At 43.5% G+C, this 20,269-nt stretch overlaps 1 protein-coding gene across 1 annotated transcript in view; it reads right to left on the reverse strand.

The window, feature by feature from the left end:
- Positions 1-83: 83 nt before the first annotated feature.
- ZC3H12C (zinc finger CCCH-type containing 12C) overlaps positions 84-20,269 on the reverse strand; it is a 41,535-nt gene continuing 21,349 nt past the window's right edge. The window contains exons 3-6 of the mRNA XM_015852202.2: positions 11,202-11,341; positions 8,581-8,815; positions 7,852-7,958; positions 84-6,660 (exon numbers count right to left, since the gene is read on the reverse strand). Coding sequence (XP_015707688.1) covers positions 5,264-6,660; positions 7,852-7,958; positions 8,581-8,815; positions 11,202-11,341 — 1,879 coding nt within the window. The 3' untranslated portion in view covers positions 84-5,263. The remainder of the gene's footprint in view (positions 6,661-7,851; positions 7,959-8,580; positions 8,816-11,201; positions 11,342-20,269) is intronic.

Here is a 20,269-nt window from a genome sequence, read left to right on the forward strand (position 1 = left end):
GTCAGGACACAGAGCTGCTCTATGCTCTGCTGCCATCGATGCTGCTCTCAGAATTCTTATGTATGAGACAAACAGCCCACGGGTGAGGAAAACGAACCTTTATTTCTTTTCTCTAAAAGCAGAACCCAGGTACATGTTTTTGGAATGGTTTAGATGGTGGCCTTAAGATGCGAGTGGTCACATCACAGAAATGACACAGAACAACCAGTGAAGGAACAAAGGAGCATTTGACAAGTGCTTTATCAATTAGTCCTGACACGACTTTTAACTACTGGCTCTGCCAGAACTGCCTTGAGGATAGAAAACCCCACCTACTCAATACAAGCACAGAGATAATGAGGGAAAAGGAACTACTGAATGCAATTATTGCTTCTGTAGCTGCATTTCTGTTTCCTTGCACAATGTTCCATAATGTGCTGGCACAACATTTCCTAAATACCAGTATGATTAAGAGTGTCGTTCATATAAATAGAAAGCAACCAACCAGCCAACCTAACCTTTTAAGTCAGACTTCACTGGAGAGCAACAAAGTTTGTCCCGCATAAACAGAGGTTTGCATTTAGAAGGCGTAGACTGTAACACCTGTGAAACAGTGAGGATGAATGTGCTGAGATGCCAATGAATAGATCTGGTTTCTGTGTGCTTCCAGCTCCTCGTGTAGCTATTAGATCTCAGGGGGGAAGAGAACTATTGCCGTCATTTCCCCTTTAGAGGTGCGAGGTCAGACAGAACAATCAGTTCAAGCATAAGTTAGGCCAAACCTTTAAGACTTGGAAATGGAAGGTTGAAAAATGATTTACAGCATGCTCATAACTATCAACAACTCAACGTATTCAGCAGTGCCTTTATAGACAGCTCCTGTGGATCTCACTGCCTTGTAACACACACACAGCAGTACAATCCATGTGCACAGAGACACCGCACATGGCACTGGGCAATGAGATGACCAGCTCCTGATGAAGCCTTAGGATACCCCTGACTGTGGGCAATGTGTTACAGAACATCTACATGTAGAATCTGAACGCACCTCCTGTTCCCCACTGCAAGGTCAGCTGGAACCACCACCTCACACAGACGATGTTAGCACTGGTTACACGGTTAGTCTAAGCAGTGTGCGCATACATACGTACTAAAATTCAAAGAAAACTCTTAAATTGTATCTCCTGATAAGTTACAGAGTGTATAAAATGCACGACCTGATGCTTATAAAACCTCAGCCCTTTTATAAAAGCAAACAAACAAACAAACAAAAAAACCCCAACAAAACAAGGCCACGGGATTTCATTTTAAGCTTTAATCCGTTGTTCTCTTCATTTCAGCAGCTTAAACTCCTCCACTCAATAACAGATACACTCCTCTGTGGCCTTATAATGCAAGGAATAAATTAGCGAGAGTCACACTGTAAATCAAAATAAATAATTCCGACATTACTTTTTATTAAAAAACGGTCTCTTTAATTGCACAGTATTGTAAATTTTCAGTAGCAATGCAAAGTCAGTTGGGTGTTTTCTAAATGCTCCAGACAGCAGGAAAGCATTGTACCACGCTGCACCCAGCAGCACCAGCCTGGCCCCATCCCACACCCACCGCCCTGCTGTGCTGTCTGGGCCATGTGAGGTACTCTGTGCACACAGGCGGGTTTGGTACTTTGGGAGAAGCGCTCCTCATTCGCCACCACTTTCCCAGCAGAAGATGGGACAATTCAACAAGAGTCCAAAGGCCGCGGGTGTCACCAGGCTGCCTCTCCTTCTCGGGGTGTTGCACGCACACTGCACACTTCTGGCTCTCCTCACAGCAGTTTTGCAGCAGAGGACTGAGTTACAGTTCAGATAAGCAGAGAAAACAGGGCTCCCATGGAGATGGGGTCTTACCTCAGCGCATTAGAAAGTAGTTGGCACGCGGGGGTAAGGTATTGAAAAAAAAGACATATAAAGGTGTTTGTAAAAAGAAATTGTAGCAATTAATACTGTCACATCCCAGGCACCCCAAGCTCTTAGTCAGGTGCTCACGGGATGCATTTAAGTACTCTAAATACTGACAACACCCCTCATACAGAGAACAGCAGTGGCAGATGCCTGACAACGATGTGCACCCAAGCATGGAGCAAGGGAGCTCTCATGCTCAGGTCCTGCTTGCTTACAAACAGCTTCTGCGAGGCACCCCAACGGCTCCCAATGCCAAGAGAAGGAAAGCAGTGGGATGGGGATAAACTGAAGGTGCTTTGTTCTCCTCCGTAACTGCAACACTTGCAGTGTAGACAATATTGACAAGATACCCCTTACCATTTAAGTTCAGCTACTTGTGTCAGTGCAAATCCACTGACAGAAGTACCGCCTGCCCGGTACCACCCCTCCTCACATACAGCTGCTTCTGCTCCCTATACAGATGGGTCTCCTCCTCCTCTTCCTCCAACACTCACAACTACAACAAAGAAGAACCGAGCCCTATAGTTTGTCCAGCACTCATTCTGTTCACCCAACACAACGGCGTCTAAAGGGAACTAGCACATCATTGCACAACATCAACAATCACCACATAACTCCTGTTCTTACACTTTCAAAGTGTTTTTAGTGCTTCGGCACCAAGCATGGAACGTGCAATGGGAATTTTCTACCAACCAACACACTCGCAGGGGTTCAGTGCTGCATTAACTTCAGTGGAGGCATCGACACTGGTCACCGAGATCCGGGCACTACCACGTGTCTCCTGTTGGCTGCAGCAGTACGGTATGAAGCCTGGAGGCCAGAGGGCCCCGGGCACACGGCACAGGGTGTTCTGATGCTCACGGGATAGGGGAGATGAAATGCCTCTACTACAAACACACGTTCCTGTTCGTGTTCAAGGAATTCAGCTTTTGGCAGAAGCCAATTCCTACATAAAAAATAAATGCAGAAACTCATTAAAAACACAGGTATAATAGCTGCATTATTAAAACAGCTGCATCTACACTATGGTGTAGTACTGAAGCGTAATTCCATTCAAAACAAATCTTAGGTGCACAACCCAGATGAGACCCACTGACCGCTCCAAACCTCAGTACTAGCACTACGTCAGCCCTGACACTGCAGCAACCCCCATCCAAGGCCAGGGGAAGGCTACAGCCAGACAGGCAGCTCTGTGCCGTCCCGTGGGCAGGCAAATGCAGATCCCACACCAAATCAGCAGTAAGAGCCGTCTGGAGCACTACTTCCTGAAATAGTTTGCTGAACACGGTTCAGATTATTGGATATGTCTATAAGCACAATGCTCTTTAGAAGCATTTACGGTATACCCAAATCCTACTCACTGCAACACACGGTGTCGCACAAGTAGTGAAAATGTCTTTGTATTCAAAAGTGCTTGGACATCGTTTTCAGGCAGCATTTTACCTTTATTTTAGTGAGTTCACACTACGAAGATTTTAGGAAGAAGAAGATGCCAATAGTTTCTTTAGTTTATTTTTTGTTTTAAATATGTGAAATTGAGACAGACACCTGAACAAATAACTATTTTTACTCACCTAAATCTATTCTACATCTGAAATCTCTAATTCCTCAATAAGAGATAAAATGTTGCCCAAAAGCCTATAGTCAGTCATACGTTTGTGTTTCTACTAAATCTACAAATCAAAATAGTTCTCCGTTAAAAAGATACAATTTGTATCAACAGTAAAAGGTACTTTCTGGTTCTTCAGGGCCTTCACATTCTGGCAATGTACCAAAATGGTCAGCAGTAATGGCGTAAACCAGTGGTTTGTTAACACTGAAGAAATGTTACAATGGATGGAAACCTAAAGCTGTAGGCAACTGACTATGTCATGTAAGAACCACCGACATCAACTGCAAAATCTATGTCTATTTTATATATATATGCTCATATATATATAAAAGCTCAGAGGTGCTAGTAAAACCCGTGAGTTCAAACCAGAAATATCCCTTACTAGTACTAGAGCAGACTCGCTTGGTCTGTTGCTAAAACTACGCTACCTGTGGCAAGAATCGGCCCCGCGACGCAGCGGGCCAGGAACACACACAGCCCCTGCTGCTCCCACCCCCCTCCCCATCTGCAACACAAAGACAAAAAGTTTAAGTTATTCTTTTGAGCTACAATATCGTCACCATAGTGCAGTTAATCAATGTTGCATATCCTCAACACACAAACTCTTTCCAGGCCAGCCTTGATAAATAACAAGTAAAATCAAACAGTGTATTAAATACAAAACTTGCATTGAGATAATTAAATTCATTTAAAAACAGGTAAATATTTTATGAAAAGAGTATTTCATCCAGTACACTTATGCAGCAGTACAAAGAAAAACACATGAAACATCTAAACAGAACCCTAGAAGTCAGGCCCCTCTCTACTGACCAGGAACAGCACTTGGGTTTGGAAGCAAGGTGGCCTGTTTCTTGGAGGTACTGAGTGTTGGCAGCTTCTGCTGGGCTCAAAGGGGGCTGTGGATTCTCAGCACCTTTGAAAACCAAGCGATAAGGCTTTCACCTTAGCCATAAATTAGTAGAAAAAAATGAAAAGAAAAATAAGGAGTATTTTTCCTCTGATTGCATTTGATTTTACCAATCAACTGCATCGCCAGAACATGTAACTATTCAAACATAACAAAGGAAGCAATGAAAAGTGCCATGCTATAAATTACTGATATATCGTTACCCATCTCACCGTTCCTGGTAACTCAATCATCTGTTTAAAAAATAAAGTCAGTGCTGTAGTAAATCTTTGTTTCCTATAAATAGATCATAGCACACACACACAAAAAAAGCCCACAAACAAACAAACAAACGCGGTGTTGTAAAAAGTTCAAAAACTTGGCTTGAAAATTGTGTGCTGGAAGTGGCAAAATCCTCCCTCTGCAGGTTGTTTTAACACCGTGCAGGACCAACAGCCAGCAAGTTAAAAAACAAATCCCAAAATCGCAACAACACGTAACAAGGATAGAAAGTGCTGCATATAAACCCCTGATGCACCAAAGATTATAACCAGAGACCACAGATCTTTGTATATATATACCTCTATATATTAATTTAAACTGGAGCTTTCTCCAGCCGTGAAAATAGCCTTTAAAAAATTTTCAAACTAGAACACAAAACGTATCAGGTACTCCGATGCATGGGGCTATACATACAGACTCCGTATTACAGTATTTCACATAAATGGATTACTATATAACCTCCTTGCTGAGAAGGAGATCCCAAATGCTATTGTAGCAAACCTCCCTCAGCGTTAGAGCTGAGCTGAAAACTACTGGACACCACAAAGATGCATCATCTCAATAACCTAGCTGAGATTTCTCCACTAAGATGGCTGCGGCGAGCTGCTGAGCGTCTGTCACGTGAGGGTTCTTTTTCATGACAATCCTCACAAGGTCGGGGGGGAAGATGTTGCACAGGTTGATGTACACCTTCTCCCTGGTGTCTTGGTGCCTCAGGGGGTCTTGAGGGATTCCACAGTACGGTACGCGCCACGTCTGGTCCTGCTGCTCCGGTAAGCTTTGGAAGGCAAACTGCTCGTAACACGGCTGTGTGGGGTTACTGGGCAGAGAGTAGGTCTGACGGTAGCCGTAGGCATCCATCCCATAGCCCTGCCTGTCCCAGCTTCCAAGCCCATCTTGGCCAGCAAAAGGCTTTCTGTGTCTCAACGGAGAATTATCATACAAACGCGAGTCTGAAATGCTCTCTATCCTTGTGGACACAAGGGCTCTCCCCATGTGCATAGTCTTTGAGTGTGATGAGCTCTGAGACGCAGAGTAGTCATTTGGACAACTAGAACGAGCACCGATGGTTGGATGCTGGAGATGCACAGCCATATACGGAATTGGAGGTTTGTGGTGATGCTTTGGTTCTTCATGACTATAACTTTGCACTCGTGTTAGAGGCTCGTGGTAGCTCTGTAGGAATGGCTGAGAGTTAAGGCGGCCATGCGGGTGCATATGTTGGCACTTCAAGTTCTCCTCCAGCTGTGGGTCAGGAGAGCTCATGTAAGAGCGATCGCTGTAACCCACATAGGAATCACTGCTGCCACAACTAACACTCCCTTCACTGCTGCAGTCAGAAGCTACCGAGCTAATCCTGTAATCTGTGTCCAAGGAGAAGCGCCTTTCAGGGCTGCGTGGGCCAGATATAGTCAGACTTGAATACGCATTCAGCATGGAGTAGTACCCTACATCCACCGGAGACTCACATTTTGGATACTGGTCATAAGGCATTGGTGTTCCGTGATTTTTGGTTGCCATCATCACTGTAGGATACTGTCCCTGTGGTCTTTGATCCTGAGGTGGAAAATGAACTCCAGATGGAAGGCCGTTGGTTAAAGGTGCAGTACTTTGGGGTTTTGCAGCAGAGGAACTTGGTATACTAACTAACGAAGGTACAGATCTGGTTTCTAATTTGTTTTTGGTGGGAAGCTTTTCCTCCAAGTCTTGATAGACTTGAGTCCTTATACTAGGATCCGATTGCCTCTTCGGAGTGGCACGCTTAAGCTCAGAAGTGCCATCATTCTTAGTGCTACAGGGAACACTATTGCTTTTTACCAGCCCTCCTTCGCTTGTAGTTTTGGCAGCTGTACTTCTAGACATGGCTCGGAGTTCATCAGCTAACGAGCGCTGGGGTTGATTGATCCTTTCAGGGTGGTAGAATTTACACTTAATTCCATAAGTACATTTCTTCCCTGTCAGGACAAATACAATGAGATTTAACAAAAACATCAACAACAAACAAACAAACAAGAAACAAGAAACAAAAGGTCTTAATAATTAAAAAATGGAAATGCTTATCATTTAAAGTTTTACTTACAGCTTGAAAGACTGATCAGAGGGCACCTCTCCTATGAAGAAGACGTGTTGACAGAGTTGGAGCTGTTCAGCCTGGAGAAGACTCCAGGGAACCTTATAGCAGCCATCTAGTACCTAAAAGGGCCTACAAGAAGTCTGGGGAGGGACTTTTTACAAGGACGTGCAGTGACAGAACAAGGGTTAACAGCTTTAAATTGAAAGAGGGTAGATTCTGGTTAGATGTTAGGAACACATTCTTCACTGCGTGAGCAGTGAGGTGCTGGAGCAGGTTGCCCAGCGAAGCTATGTATGCTCTATCCCTGGTGTTCAAGGCCAGGCCAGACAGGACTTTGGATAATGCACAGTGGAAGGTGTCCCCACCTACAGCGGGAGCTTGGAACTAGATGATCTTCATGGTCCCTTCCAACCATTCCCTGGTTCTATGACACTATAAAGATCTTGTGAATGGTTTTGTGTGACGCAGGGTGAGATTTAAGATCTCCTTTCTTGTACTGTGGCTAAAAGAGGCAGTGGTAGTGCTCTGCAGCAACTGCTCTAGTACACAGACCAACACTACCAGACAGTTTGAGTTGAACATGTCACCAGTGTGTATGCAGACACTTGCTATACCATGCTAAGAAGATATACAAGTGGGAAACTTAATGTGAAAGGCATGGAGCCATAAGAGCAGTATACATTCAGCTCACTTAAGATGGTCGAGTGCTGGTAGAGGACGGCCAGCAGCTAAACTTGAGGAAGCTCAATCCATTTTCTGGCCAAAAGTCCATTACAAAACAGCTTTCTAGAGCCTAGAGAACCCAGGTGTTGTTTTAGATCTCTCTACCGAAGACTGATGAAGTTGCTCCTTCAGTTCCACTGGTAGATAGAAATGTTCTTTAGCCAGCACATTAAAAATACCTTCAGTCTGCAGTAACCCCAGTCCTCAGCATTTTAAACATTCTCAGGCTGAGATAATAATGTAAAAACCTCCATCTAAAAGTTTTAATTTTGGCAGCATTGAAACAAAGCAGGCGCTGAGTCACCAGTTCCAGCAGTACAGAAAGCTGATGAGTAGAAAATCAAATTACCATATGGACACGGCTGCTTCTTGTGTTCTGGCACAATAGGCTTCTTCCTAAGAAAATTATCAAGACTTGGGCCATGGCGGCCTAGAGGATCATCAGGAGGCATAAATCTATAAAGCAACAAAAAAGTATTACAGAAGCAAACACCTTTTCATACTCCTACTGCAATAAGCAAGAACCTCCTGTTGCTATAACCTACTATGCTAACATCTTCACATTTGGATACTCTGAGAGCTGTTTTCTTGACAACAGCCGCAGGCTTTGATGTCACTGTACTGCAGCTGCACAAGACTGACTTTCTGCTGCAGCACTACCTATCCCACAACAAAAAGCCGCTAGTAGTAACTGCAAGTGGGTCCATCACAACCTGGGCTGTTCTGTGACTTTATGATTTAGGAGCCACAGGTTCTCAAAACTGCTGGCTCAGTACATCAAAAGAACTTAAGTACGACACTGTAGCACACATAAAACATGGCATACACGTTGGTATACAACTAGAAAAGGCATACATTTTACAATGAAAAGATATAAACACATTGCTATGCAACAGCTCTGGCAAAGAAGCAGAGTTCAAGTACTTTTAATCACAATACCAATTACACGACCAACAGTTCCTTCTGTTTTCTTACATGTACATAATGGTTTGGGTGTAAGATAACAAATTCATACAAATCTTCAAACTGCCCTTTCCTTGGTTATTTTAGTGGCACACGTATGGATAAAATGACTTACTTGTCATTAACAAACGAATACATTAGCAAGCGTTCATCTATGAACTTCTTCCACTCAGGCTTTTCGTTTGCTAGATCCCTGTAGTTATCGTTAGAAACAATTATGCCATCTGACTCAAAGGCCAACTTCACTATGAATCGGTCATCATAGCACACCACCCTTCTCCCCTGCACTCGGCGGGACGGTGTGAATACAAGAATCTTCTCTTTCTCTAATTTACGCAAGATTTCTTGATCTACAAAGAAAAAGAATCAAAAGTTAAATTAAAATGACAAAGTATTTGTTTGATCTCCAAAGACATTAGGTTTTAGGAAGCAACCCCAAGCATTTAGGACTAACCATGTCTTTAAAGGTTATATTCCAGCAGAAGGTCTGATGTGTGATACTTGGAGTCAGCAGCCAACTGACAGTACTGAGAGGAATACAAACACAACACAACCCACAACAAATGGAAGCATGAATGACTACTAACAGCACCCACAGGGATTAGACAGCCTACATTCTTTAAAAACACTCGGGCTCTACCCAAACTTAAAACACCTCCTAGGAAGGCTTAAGATGGCATTTTGTTATCAAATTACATCCTGAGGAGCTCTGAAAGATGAGCTCAAACTACCAAAGAGGGTAACCAGGACTAAGACTCCGGCTGTAGCACCACTACGCTAAACACTGGGGCATCCCCATCTTAGGTCACTCCTACTGACTTCCACTTTCCTCACAGCAGATAAGTTATAGAAGAAAAATGCTATGAAAGAGAAATAATCAGGAAGCAATGCAACTCCTCAAACTGCAGTAGACGTTTGTACACTGGATGTGAGTCAGAGCCCTTAACAATGATTTAGATCTCCAATAACTATTGTGCAGTGCAAGAAACCTGACAGGGAAAATGTTCCACAGGAAAAAGAAAAAAGAAAAAAGGACTCTAATAGGAAGAAATACAGCATAAATATGACAAATAAGCGATATATTTCATGCCAACATTATCTGCTTACCAGAAAAGCCACAAGACTAACTGTACAGCCTTTCTGCAGTCACTTTTCCCCCATGCAGCAAATAATACGTGAGAGTCTGAAGGATGGTGATTTTTAACCCGTTAAGAAAGAAGAAATAATCTGTCATGTCCAGATAAATGGCAGGTAGTAATAAGAAAGATGCAGCTGCAGTTTATTCCAAGAATATGGACAGTGTGAAGCCATTCCACGTCAGTCATTTCAGACTTTCACACAATTCCAGGTGGTCACATGTTTCAGATGTATGTCTGGAAATGGACAGTCAGCACAATGTGCTTCCTCAGGCTGGCAGCAAGCAGGCACCCCGCATCCTGCTCAGGAGCTGAAGAACTCCTGCTTCACAGCAGGCACAAAGAACAAGCCATGATTCTTCTTTGATGTACCTCCCACTTACCAGCTCCCTGACGACACACAGCAAATTCATTTTCCATTGGTAGGAAAATAGCTGACCCTAAGAATTCCCGCTTTCTCACAACTCCTTTTTGGGTTTCTAGTCCTGGCCACAGCTTCAGCAAATGTTACACTGCAACTCTAAGCAGCCAAATCCTTATTACTTATCCAACACTCTTCTCATACCTCAAACACTAATATATTGTAGTGACTTGACCAAGACCAGCCCAAGACTCGAGACAGGTTAATCCATCTTCTTCCTCAGGTTATGATTTTCTTTATTGCCTTTGCAATAGGCTGTATCAAATGTTTACCTACATATACATTCTCTTTGAAGGGGAAGGCCCCACACTGCCTGTGATGAGGGCTAACAATAATAGCTTTCCAAGCCCTCTTTCTGCCTTAGCATGGTATGTTCTGGTAGCAACCAAGCAAATAAAATGAAGCGCTGTAAAGGTCTTCCTAGATCTTCAGAAATGCGTGTGGAAATCATAACATGCTTCCATATTCTTTAGTAGTCATCGCTACTATGCTCATAAGCTTCCCTTCCTTTCAAAGCAGACATTTTTAAAAGTTTAAAAAATAATAACAATAATAATAATAAAAGCTGTGATTCTCCTCTGTTTCAACGTCACGGCAGCAGGAAGCCAACCCTCCAGCCTTCATAGGGGAATCAAGAAGCTCGATAAAGAAATAACTGCCTCTACATCCAATTGTTTGGAGGGTGAACACATGCAAAATAAAAGAAATAAATAAATCAGCAGCCTTCTGACTCGTTAACAGTAATGTTCCAAAGGGGAACCGTTCCGCTCTGCCGGGATCGTTCCCTTTGCTCCCAGCACAGGGCGGTGACTCACTGCAGGTGACTGCAGACAGGGCAGGCTGGCAGACTCTGCTCACCACAAGAAAGATCATTCCGTGAATCACAGCCTTCAAACCTCTTTGCTGCCAAGGCTACACGGGCGTAACAGATTTAAAAATGGCAATTACGTTCCTGAAGACATCAGGAGCGGCATTAAAGGAAAATACAGAAGGCGAGCAGAGAAAGATTTGGAGAGGACATTACTTTGTCCTTTTCTTTCCTGACGATGGCAATGAAGTCGGTGCACCAAAGATACCTTCTATTACAGTCGTACATTTTTAACGGTTCACCCACTTGCCCAGTAGCACTCACACTGAGCAAAGCATCCCACAAGCCAGTGAAAGCAGAGCACAGCTTACCTGTGATAAGGGCATCAGGTCTCGACTGTTCTTTCCTCCACGCTGGCACGAACACGGTAACATCTTTGTGGCCTCTTTCCAAAAACCAATCTACTGCCAATTTGATTCCTCGACAGGAAAAGACTTCTTTGTTCCCATGGCTGAAACACACATCAAGTGTCCTTATTATATGACTTTGCTTTACTCTGAGTGCACATGAACACAGTGAGTTACACATCTCCCACCCAATGTCACGTTATTCATGTGCTCACGGGTTTCTAAAGGCAAGGAGGAGTCAGTCTGAGCCTTGACCAAACACTGCCATCAACTGCATGGCATGGGAGAGGAATAGTGAATCTGTGGAGTACTGTTAGCATCTCTTTACAGACTCGGTGAATAAGCAAAAAACATAAGCAGAGTGTTAAAAATCCTCACAGCCCAACCAAAAATCTGGTATGTAACAGCCATAAGGGGTAGGGGACACAAAAAAGAGTAAATTTCTTAGGAAACAAGCTGGCAACAAATAGTGAGCCCCGAGGGCATGATGGCAGAGCCCAGCAGGAGCCCAGAGAGCTCCCCTCAAGCTCACACAGAGAAGGATTCCAGCAGCAGGCACTGTATAACACAGCTCAGGCGAACTGGAGACACAGTCCAAAAACAACAAGAGAAAATGAAGGATTTGCTTAGCGCTGCACTTAGGAAGGTGAAATTAATTGTGTATTAAAAAGGCGTGGAGAGGCGCAAGTTCAGCAGAATATGATCAGACACAAGCAAAACAAAAGCAGCGCACCCATTGTGCAATAACTGTCTGAGGTAAAGTGAGAGATGCAATTATTTCATTTTCTAAAGGTAGGTGACGCCTCGTCTGACTTCCACATCCAATTTCAAGCACCACAGAATATGAAATACACAGGAAAACTGGAAAAAATCCAAAGGAAAGCCAAATGAGACCTATGGGGAAAGACTGAAGAAAGTGCATTTAGTTAATCTAGGAAAAACAAGCCTATGGAGGAACAAAACTGCAATACACTGCATGTAATTAAAACAGGACGGCTATCCTATATATTGGGCCCCCATGGGCCTGGGGGGGCTGCAGAGGTGCCTTTGGGAGGACAGGCTGGGGCCGCCCCATGCTGCACACAGCTGGTTCCAGACCTTTTTGCCTGCAGTTCTACTTGGTAAGCAATTTCCCTGCCCTTATTTTGAGTTTTCTTGTTCTTGTTCCTCCTGCTTTTCCCTGGTCCCCAGGGTGCTCACCAAACAGCCAGGTGGGTGCTTGGCTCCTGGCCCCAGTCAGCTCACAGCAGTCCCACTGAGCAGTGATGGCAAAGCCAGCACAAAAAAAAGTTAAACAATATGCTAGAAAAGGCTTTTTAATGGACTAATGGGACAACATGCCTAGAAATGATTTGGAATCTCTTCAGTGGATGCTTTTAAGTACAAGTCGGATGAGATGGCTCAGGTCCATGTTCTGTCCCCATGCAAAGGAGGACATCAGCAATTTCCCCAAGGTCTCTGCACAGCAGAAGGGATACAGAGGATGGCAACAAGTTGCTAATAGCAGAAGGGACACATGGAGTGACAGCAAACCACTAGCTTTTGCCTCACTGGCTTGCCACGTCCTGTACGAACACCTCCTCATCTGGCTTTTGAAAGGTAAGAGAATTCAACCACCAAGGAGCGATTTGTCAAAGGGACAACACGAACAGAGCTAGTCACCTAAAAGATCTTCCAGTAGGCAAGTTTATAGGGAAATACAAACCCTAGAAAGTGATGTAAAAACTTCTGTTTCTTTTGGTTTGGCAGAACTTTCCTGAAGTACCTGCTGCTTCCACCACCCTAAGATGCCGCACTGCCACATGTTCCTTGACAGTTTGAAGGAGCCTGAGTAATGACGCAATGGATGACAGCAATGTAGCAGTGAGAAAGAAACAGAAGCTGTTTAGATTTTAAATGTCTGCAGAGGGTGAGCTGTGCACCTTTGGAGGCACACAAGGCCAGATTGGATGGGGCCCTGGGTAACCTGATCCGGTGGGTGGCAGCCCTGCCCACAGCTGGGGGGTGGAAGTAGATGAGCGTTAAGGACCATCCAATGCAAGCCATGCTGTGATTCTACCATTCTGATGAGTCTAGGAATTGAAAGATGAGGAGTTGTGGCTAACACATCTCACAAAGCACTGTCCCCAGCAGAGGCTGTGCTGGATGTCTCAGACTCCAAACAAAAGACCAAAAGAGAGAGAGAGACAAACAAAACCAAAAGACCACTACCGCTATTACCACTACGTGGACTTAGCCAAGCAATTGCATTATGTCCTTTTCCAGCAGCTCTGGAGACAGGACCTGGAAACGTACACTCTGTACTAAGACACTGCAGTTGCTGCAGACTGTAAGTCTGTGGGTTTCAGCTGGCACAGGGACAGTTAGTTCTGATGAACAACATGAGGTTTCCTCTCTGCACGCCTCAGCCTCCCTGTCTGCATGGCCTCCCCTGCAGAGCTGATACAAGAAGTTACCGCTCGCACTATCAGCAGGTCATGTGCAGCCATACACACACTGCAATCCATTTTAAAACAGTCGGGAAGGATCTGTTCCAGCTTCTAAATTCCAGTGAAATCACTGTACTGTTGTTACTCTAAACAATCTCTCTGGTTTCCAGTGGATAAAACCACCCTTCACTCCTTACAGAGAACAAGTGTTTTGTAAGAGCGCATTTTAGTAACAGTATGAACAGTACGTTTCTTCCCATAAATGTGAGAAATCATTTCTGGAATGAGATGCTGGCCTGAAAGAGATGAGAATTCTTTCCTGTTGCTTCCCATTGGGCTGGAATTCAAGCCACGCTGCTGAGGGCACAGCAAGGGAAGGGCAGCTCAGCCTAACACAAAACATGACAATCCTATCACTCAAAACCAGAATATACTTTAACTCTCCCTACAGAAGTATATTACAGTGCATACAAACTTTTAGGCACTGCTGCGTAAGATTAGAAGTTCATGTAAATCTTCACATTTTTCCTGCCATTTTTCTGATACATGCCCGTGCTCATATTGGAACTGATACAAAGTCCAGTTTAATTATTAGTGAGAAACTCTGAAAAAGGTGGTGGTTAAAATCTGTTCTGTGGTGATGCAAATTCAATGCTCTCCTTCTCATGATCGTTGTGCTTCGTCAGCTTTATGGTACATGATATGATGAAAGGTCTGAAATCACGCTTCTTCCTCTGCTTTCCTTCCTTCTGGTTAGTTGTAAAGAAGAGGAGAAATATTCGTACTTCTTGCATTTTTTTGCAGTCTCTTCCCAAATATTACAAGCATATGGAGGCTCGGGGCGGTCAGGCTGACAGTGGTTGCGTATCAGTGTGTTCTGCTTTGGCTCTGCCTGCTGACTGCATGCAAATCACTGCTTCGTGTTAAAGGAACATAGAAATATTTCTTAAGCATCTATTACTATTTCATACCATTCGTGAATGATGTTTTTGTTATATCTGGTCTCTCAACAGATGTGGCTTCACTTTTAAAAGGATATAAAGTAGCAGTAGAACCCTGAATGCTTCCTGAACAAAGCCAGTTGAGCATTTTCTAGGCTAGCGGTTAGTAGAACAGTGGTAAGATATCTGATGAAATCATTTTTATCTTCCTCATTTCCTTATTTACCCCCACATTCGATTTTCAAGTGGTTAAATTGCTGAAAAGAGTGAAGTAGGCTCCTGAAACACTGACTGCTAAGAACAGTTGCAAGACTTTGTGGTGTGTTCTCATGCTATATTCAAACCAATATTTGGCTCTCAAATTGAAAGCTGCAGGATACGCACACACTGCTGACATCAGAGCTGAAGGCAATACTAATGTCTGTTGCAATTCATCCACAGGCTTTTATCTAAGTGAAAGCTGGACACCAGATACTTTGCAGGTAAAAGCATATTGACTAAAAACAGGAACAACAAAACGTAGATCAGTCCAGCAAACTTAGAGGACTACCAAACTATTTTCTTCCATCGTGTAACAGCAGAAAAGCAGTCTGCAACAGGGAGATGAGCATTTCCACCCTGGCTCAGTGACTCATTATGCTGGCAGACTGGTTTTGTATCTAATCTCAAACCTTTTCTCAAAAAATACCTCTTTAAAGTCCCACCAATTTCCTGCCCACAGTGATTTGTCCCAAAAGCACTTCTCAGCAACACGGATCTTCTATCTGTTCTGCACTTGCTCCTTATTTCACAGATTGGCTTGAGTCGGAAGGGACTTCAAGGATCATGAAGCTCCAACTCCCCCTCCCACTGCAGGCAGGGCCACCGACCTCCATATCTAATACTAGAGCAGGCTGCCCAGGGCTTTGAGGTCTTTGGAGGAGCTCTGGAGGCTGTAACACCACACAAAATGCCATTTCAGGGGTATGGAAGCGCTGCCACCAGCCCCCAACAAGGGTGTCTGACTGAACCAGAGTCATGCACACTGCAGCCAGACTTCAAAACACACAAAGAGAAGTTGCACTCAGAGCTGCCAGCCCCAAGCTCCCAGCCACATGATCATTACTTGCTGGAAAAATATTTTTATCTATTGCTTGGAGCAGTTTCTCAAAATAATCTCAGAAACAAGACAGACTACGGAGAAAATGCTGCTTTAGGCTACCAGTGAGATGGGTGCCTGAATCCGTCCGTGTTCTTGTGCCTACTGAGCTCAGCAACAGTCTGAGAAGAGGGTAACATAGCTAAACTGTCAGTGCAATTATTTTAATAAGTCTGCAGTTTAATTGCTAGATGGAAACTACATCTGGCATGGAGGAGACAACTCGAATCATCTTTTGGTTAGCAACGCAAAGAGTCATTTCCAGCTGTGGAAAAACTAAGTAGGCTGGATATCAGCAAAACTTTTACTATGGTCAAATGACCTGCATCATGATTAACACACATGGACAAGGCTCAGATTCCTAAATGGAGGTGCCTAATGCTTGATACCCACTTATGCGCATCTCACACGTCACTCTGAGCAACACTACCACTGTCACAGCTGCCAGACACCGATGTGTGCTTCTGCCCCTGCTGGGCTCCCAAACCATCCAGCTGGGCATGAAAGCAGTAAGAAAACTGTAAAATGCCTTTGATACAACCACAGAACCATTTGATTTGCAAGGGACCCTTAAATGTCACCTAATGCAACCCCCCTGCAATGAACAGGGACATCTACAGCTCCATCAGTTGCTCAGAGCCCCATCCAGCCTGACCTGGAGTGTCACCAGGGATGGGGCATCCAGCACCTCTCTGGGAAACCTGTTCCTTTCTTAAGTGAAAGTCCCTTAAGGCAGAATCTTCCTCTCCCAAAGAAAAGTGCAACAGATTTCTCAGGTTGCACTGTCCTTTAGCAAGGATATACCTTCAGTGCAGGTCAAAGTATTCCAAAACGGTAAGCAGAAGTTCAGTTCCTCCATCAGCTTGTAATTCTAAGGGCGAATTTTTAAGACAAATCTGATTATTCAGAACAAGATTCTGCATTTCCACTAGCAAACCCAGACAGCATTTGATCAACATTTCAGTCATTTTTCCAATGTAATTCTGAAATTCTTTGGAGAAAAATTCTAGTGTAGTAAGTACAACCTCCAATTAAGTGCCATTCAACACTGTCTTCATGTTGCTGTCACTGTGAGCACAGCAAGGTTCAAACTTTCTTGTCTATGTTTTCATCACAAAGTTTTATGTAGATCTACTTAAAGCGTTGAATTTCTTCTTCTTCTTGTTAGCAAAGAAAGTGAAGCACAACAGCCAGGTGCAGCTAACAGATATGGAATAGAAGCACATGAACACTGTAGAGAAAAATATCCAGTTGTTTTGGTAGCTAACAACTCTGTTCCCCATTCCTTACTTTTCTTATCAAAAGCTCAACTTTGACTCCAGCAAAGAAAAGTATCAGAGCAGCTAATTTCAGGCAATATTCAGAGTCCCAACTTTAACCTTGAAAAAGACAAGCAAGGAAAAAGGGCTGTGTTGCAACATATTTCTCTTTTCAGAAGGAACTTTCTGAATCTCATCAGTAAAGAAGGGGCAAAATAGAACCTCCAAGCCTTGTCTCTGTTGTATCACAGAAGAACAGGACCCTCTCCCCTTCATTCTTGACTACTGAGACTCAGAAGAGGCAGTCTGGGATGCACAAAGAACAGGTCTGGGATGCACAAAGAACAGAGAACAGACATGGGGGTGAAGAGCTGGTGGCTGGTGTTTGCTAGATGGGCAAAGATCACCTTTTGCATTCTTCACTTATATAAATGGAAAGTTTAGGTTTGCTTAAATTTCAAATGGGGATATAGAATTACTATGGATGGAAATGTATTATTACCTGTCTAGTACCTCACACTAAATAAGGCACCAAGCGCATTTTTATGTCAATGGACAAATACTTTTCTCACCCTTCTGGACTAGTGCTTTAAATCACCATTTTTCATTACAGTATCATCAACTACATGCAAGAAGAACACTTCTGTAGTAGGATTATTATTATATCCAGTGTTCTACAATGACAGTGTACGTCACTGCTCAGGTACAGTATAAAACAATCCCAGGTCCTTACCACTCAGTCCAATCTCACCCCAGTTGTGCTAAGTGCGTATCAAGAGCTCTATAGCTGCTCTATGGTATTATCTCATCTACTGTTCAGTTCCAATTTTAGATTTAGATACATGTGCACACAAATCAGTCTCATCCCTTTAAAAGAAAATATGCAATTATTTTAAAAAATAATAATTACAGTAAATGGCATCAATTATTATGGTAAGGCAGCATCAAGTTGTTGCCTTACGACAACATGAGGTAAGAAAACAGCTCAGTACACCCAGTCCAGTGAAAGCAAATGGGAAAGCTCCCAGAAATCCCTTTTCAAAGACTAGCTATGGTCTTGCTTTTCCTGTTAGCAGCTCCAAAGTGGGCTAGTTGGCAACACCTTGGGAAGGCAAACAGGAAAGAAAAAGAAAAGACCATGCCAAGTCATAGAAGTAAGGTTCTTCTAACAGTATCCTAGACATTTAGGTATCAACATTTGAATAAGACTGTCTGAACTCTGGGTGAATTCCTGTGTCTTCCACACTGCTTTAAACATTGCTCTTTTGCATATTGAAGCTCAACTTCTTTTAATTCTGCCTATTTTCTTGAAAGGAAGAAGCTACCATGCAGGTAAACAACTGGTTGCACAGCTGACATCAGCAACAGGGATGCACCTTTTATTAACACAGGATTGAACCACCTTTGTAACAAAGGACTAATCTTTAGCTAACGATGGAATCCACTTGACAAAGTAGTGCAAACATATCTTTGTCATCTGGCTGAATGAAAACAGAGCAAAACTGTTTTTTACTATCTGGCTGGCCAACACTGCAATGCACAAACAGCCCAGGAAGTTTCTAGAGAGCACTGACAACAACTTCCTGCTGCTGGTGACTGAGGATCCAACATGACAACCCTGTTGTACCTCAAAATTATAAATAAGGATGAACTGAACAGGAGTGTGAAGGTCAGGGGCAGCCTTGGCTGCAGTGACCTCAGTGGTGGAGCTCAGGATTCTGCCAAGAAAGCTCAATGGAAAAAGGAGGATCACAACCTTGGACTTGAGGAGAGCAGACTTTACACTGTATAGAAGAATCCCATGGCACATGGCCCCGGAGAGAAGAGACAGGGTACCAGGTCACAAAAGACAGTGTAAAAAGCTGAAGGTTCAATGCTTTCTTTACCTCAGTTTTTATTGGTAAGATTTGCCTTCAGGAATCCCAGGCCCAAGACCAAAGGAACAGTCTGGAGCAAAGAAGACTTTTCCTCAGCAGAGGTTAAGGAACACTTCAACTGAACATTCCTAAGCTACTGGGCCCTGACAGGATGCACTCAGGAGTGCTGAGAGAGCTTGTTGATTACAAGGCCATTCTTGAGAACCTTTGGAAGGTCATAGTGAACATGGATGTTCCTGAGGTCTGGAAGAGAGCAAATGTCACTTCTATCATCAAGGGGAGAAACAAGGACAATTCAGGCAATTTCACACTGGTCAGCCTCACCTTGATCCCTGTAAAGGTGATGGAACAAATCTTCCTGAAAGCCTTTTCCAAACATATTTAGTATAACAAGGTGATTGAGATAGTAAAATGCAGCTACGAAGAGCAAATACTGCTTGACCAATCTCACAGCTCTCTATGATGAGATGTTCTTCTCAGTGGATGAGGAGAGCTGTGAATGCTATTTATCTTGAGGTTTAACAAATAAAGCTTTTAACACTGCCTCTGGTAACATCTTCACTGATAAACATAATGAAATATGACTGGCATAAGTAGACAGAGGTCGACTGAAACCCGGCTGAACTGCTGCACTCAAAGGGTTATGATTATTGACATGAAGTCCACTTGGAGGCCAGCCACTAGCGGTGCTTCATGTCTTCACTACTGACCTGGATGATGGGACAGGATGCACTCTGAAACAAGTTCACAAAAGACACAACACTGGATGGAATGGCTGATATGCCACATAGATACATTGCCATTCAAAAGGGCATTGGCAGGGTAGGCAGATGGGCCAATGGGAGCCTCAGCAAGTTCAGCGTTTGAAACCCAACAGAGCATGGCTTTGAATTGACAGTGCTCTGTACAGGGTGACCGGACTAAAAGATTCCTTCCAAACTCAGACATTCTATAATTTTTAGCTGCTGACAGAGAAATAAAGACCTGCCAACTGGATTTTTTGATACAGATTAAATCAGTTAGTTATCACTTCATATATATTAAGGCCCTGTACCGTGCATTTCATAAATTCACACTTGGCCTGTTTTATGTATATGGTCAAGGAAGTAACTGAGAATAGAACTCATAACCTAATTACTTACACTAATAACTGAATAAACATTATGGAAAAGCAGCTGAGCAGAAGCTACTTGGCCTCTCCTCAAATGCTTCATGCAATTCTGGACACCACAATATAAGGGCATAAAACTATTAGAGTGCACCCAAAGGGGGGCTATGAAGATGGTGAAAGGTCTAGAAGGCAAGACATGTGAGGAACAGCTGAGGTGCCCTGGTTCGTTCAGCCTACAGAAGAGTGAGGGAAGGCCTTGTGGCAGCCTACAGCTTTC

Source organism: Coturnix japonica, chromosome 1, assembly GCF_001577835.2.
Source record: "Coturnix japonica isolate 7356 chromosome 1, Coturnix japonica 2.1, whole genome shotgun sequence".
Classification (NCBI taxonomy): Eukaryota; Metazoa; Chordata; class Aves; order Galliformes; family Phasianidae; genus Coturnix; species Coturnix japonica.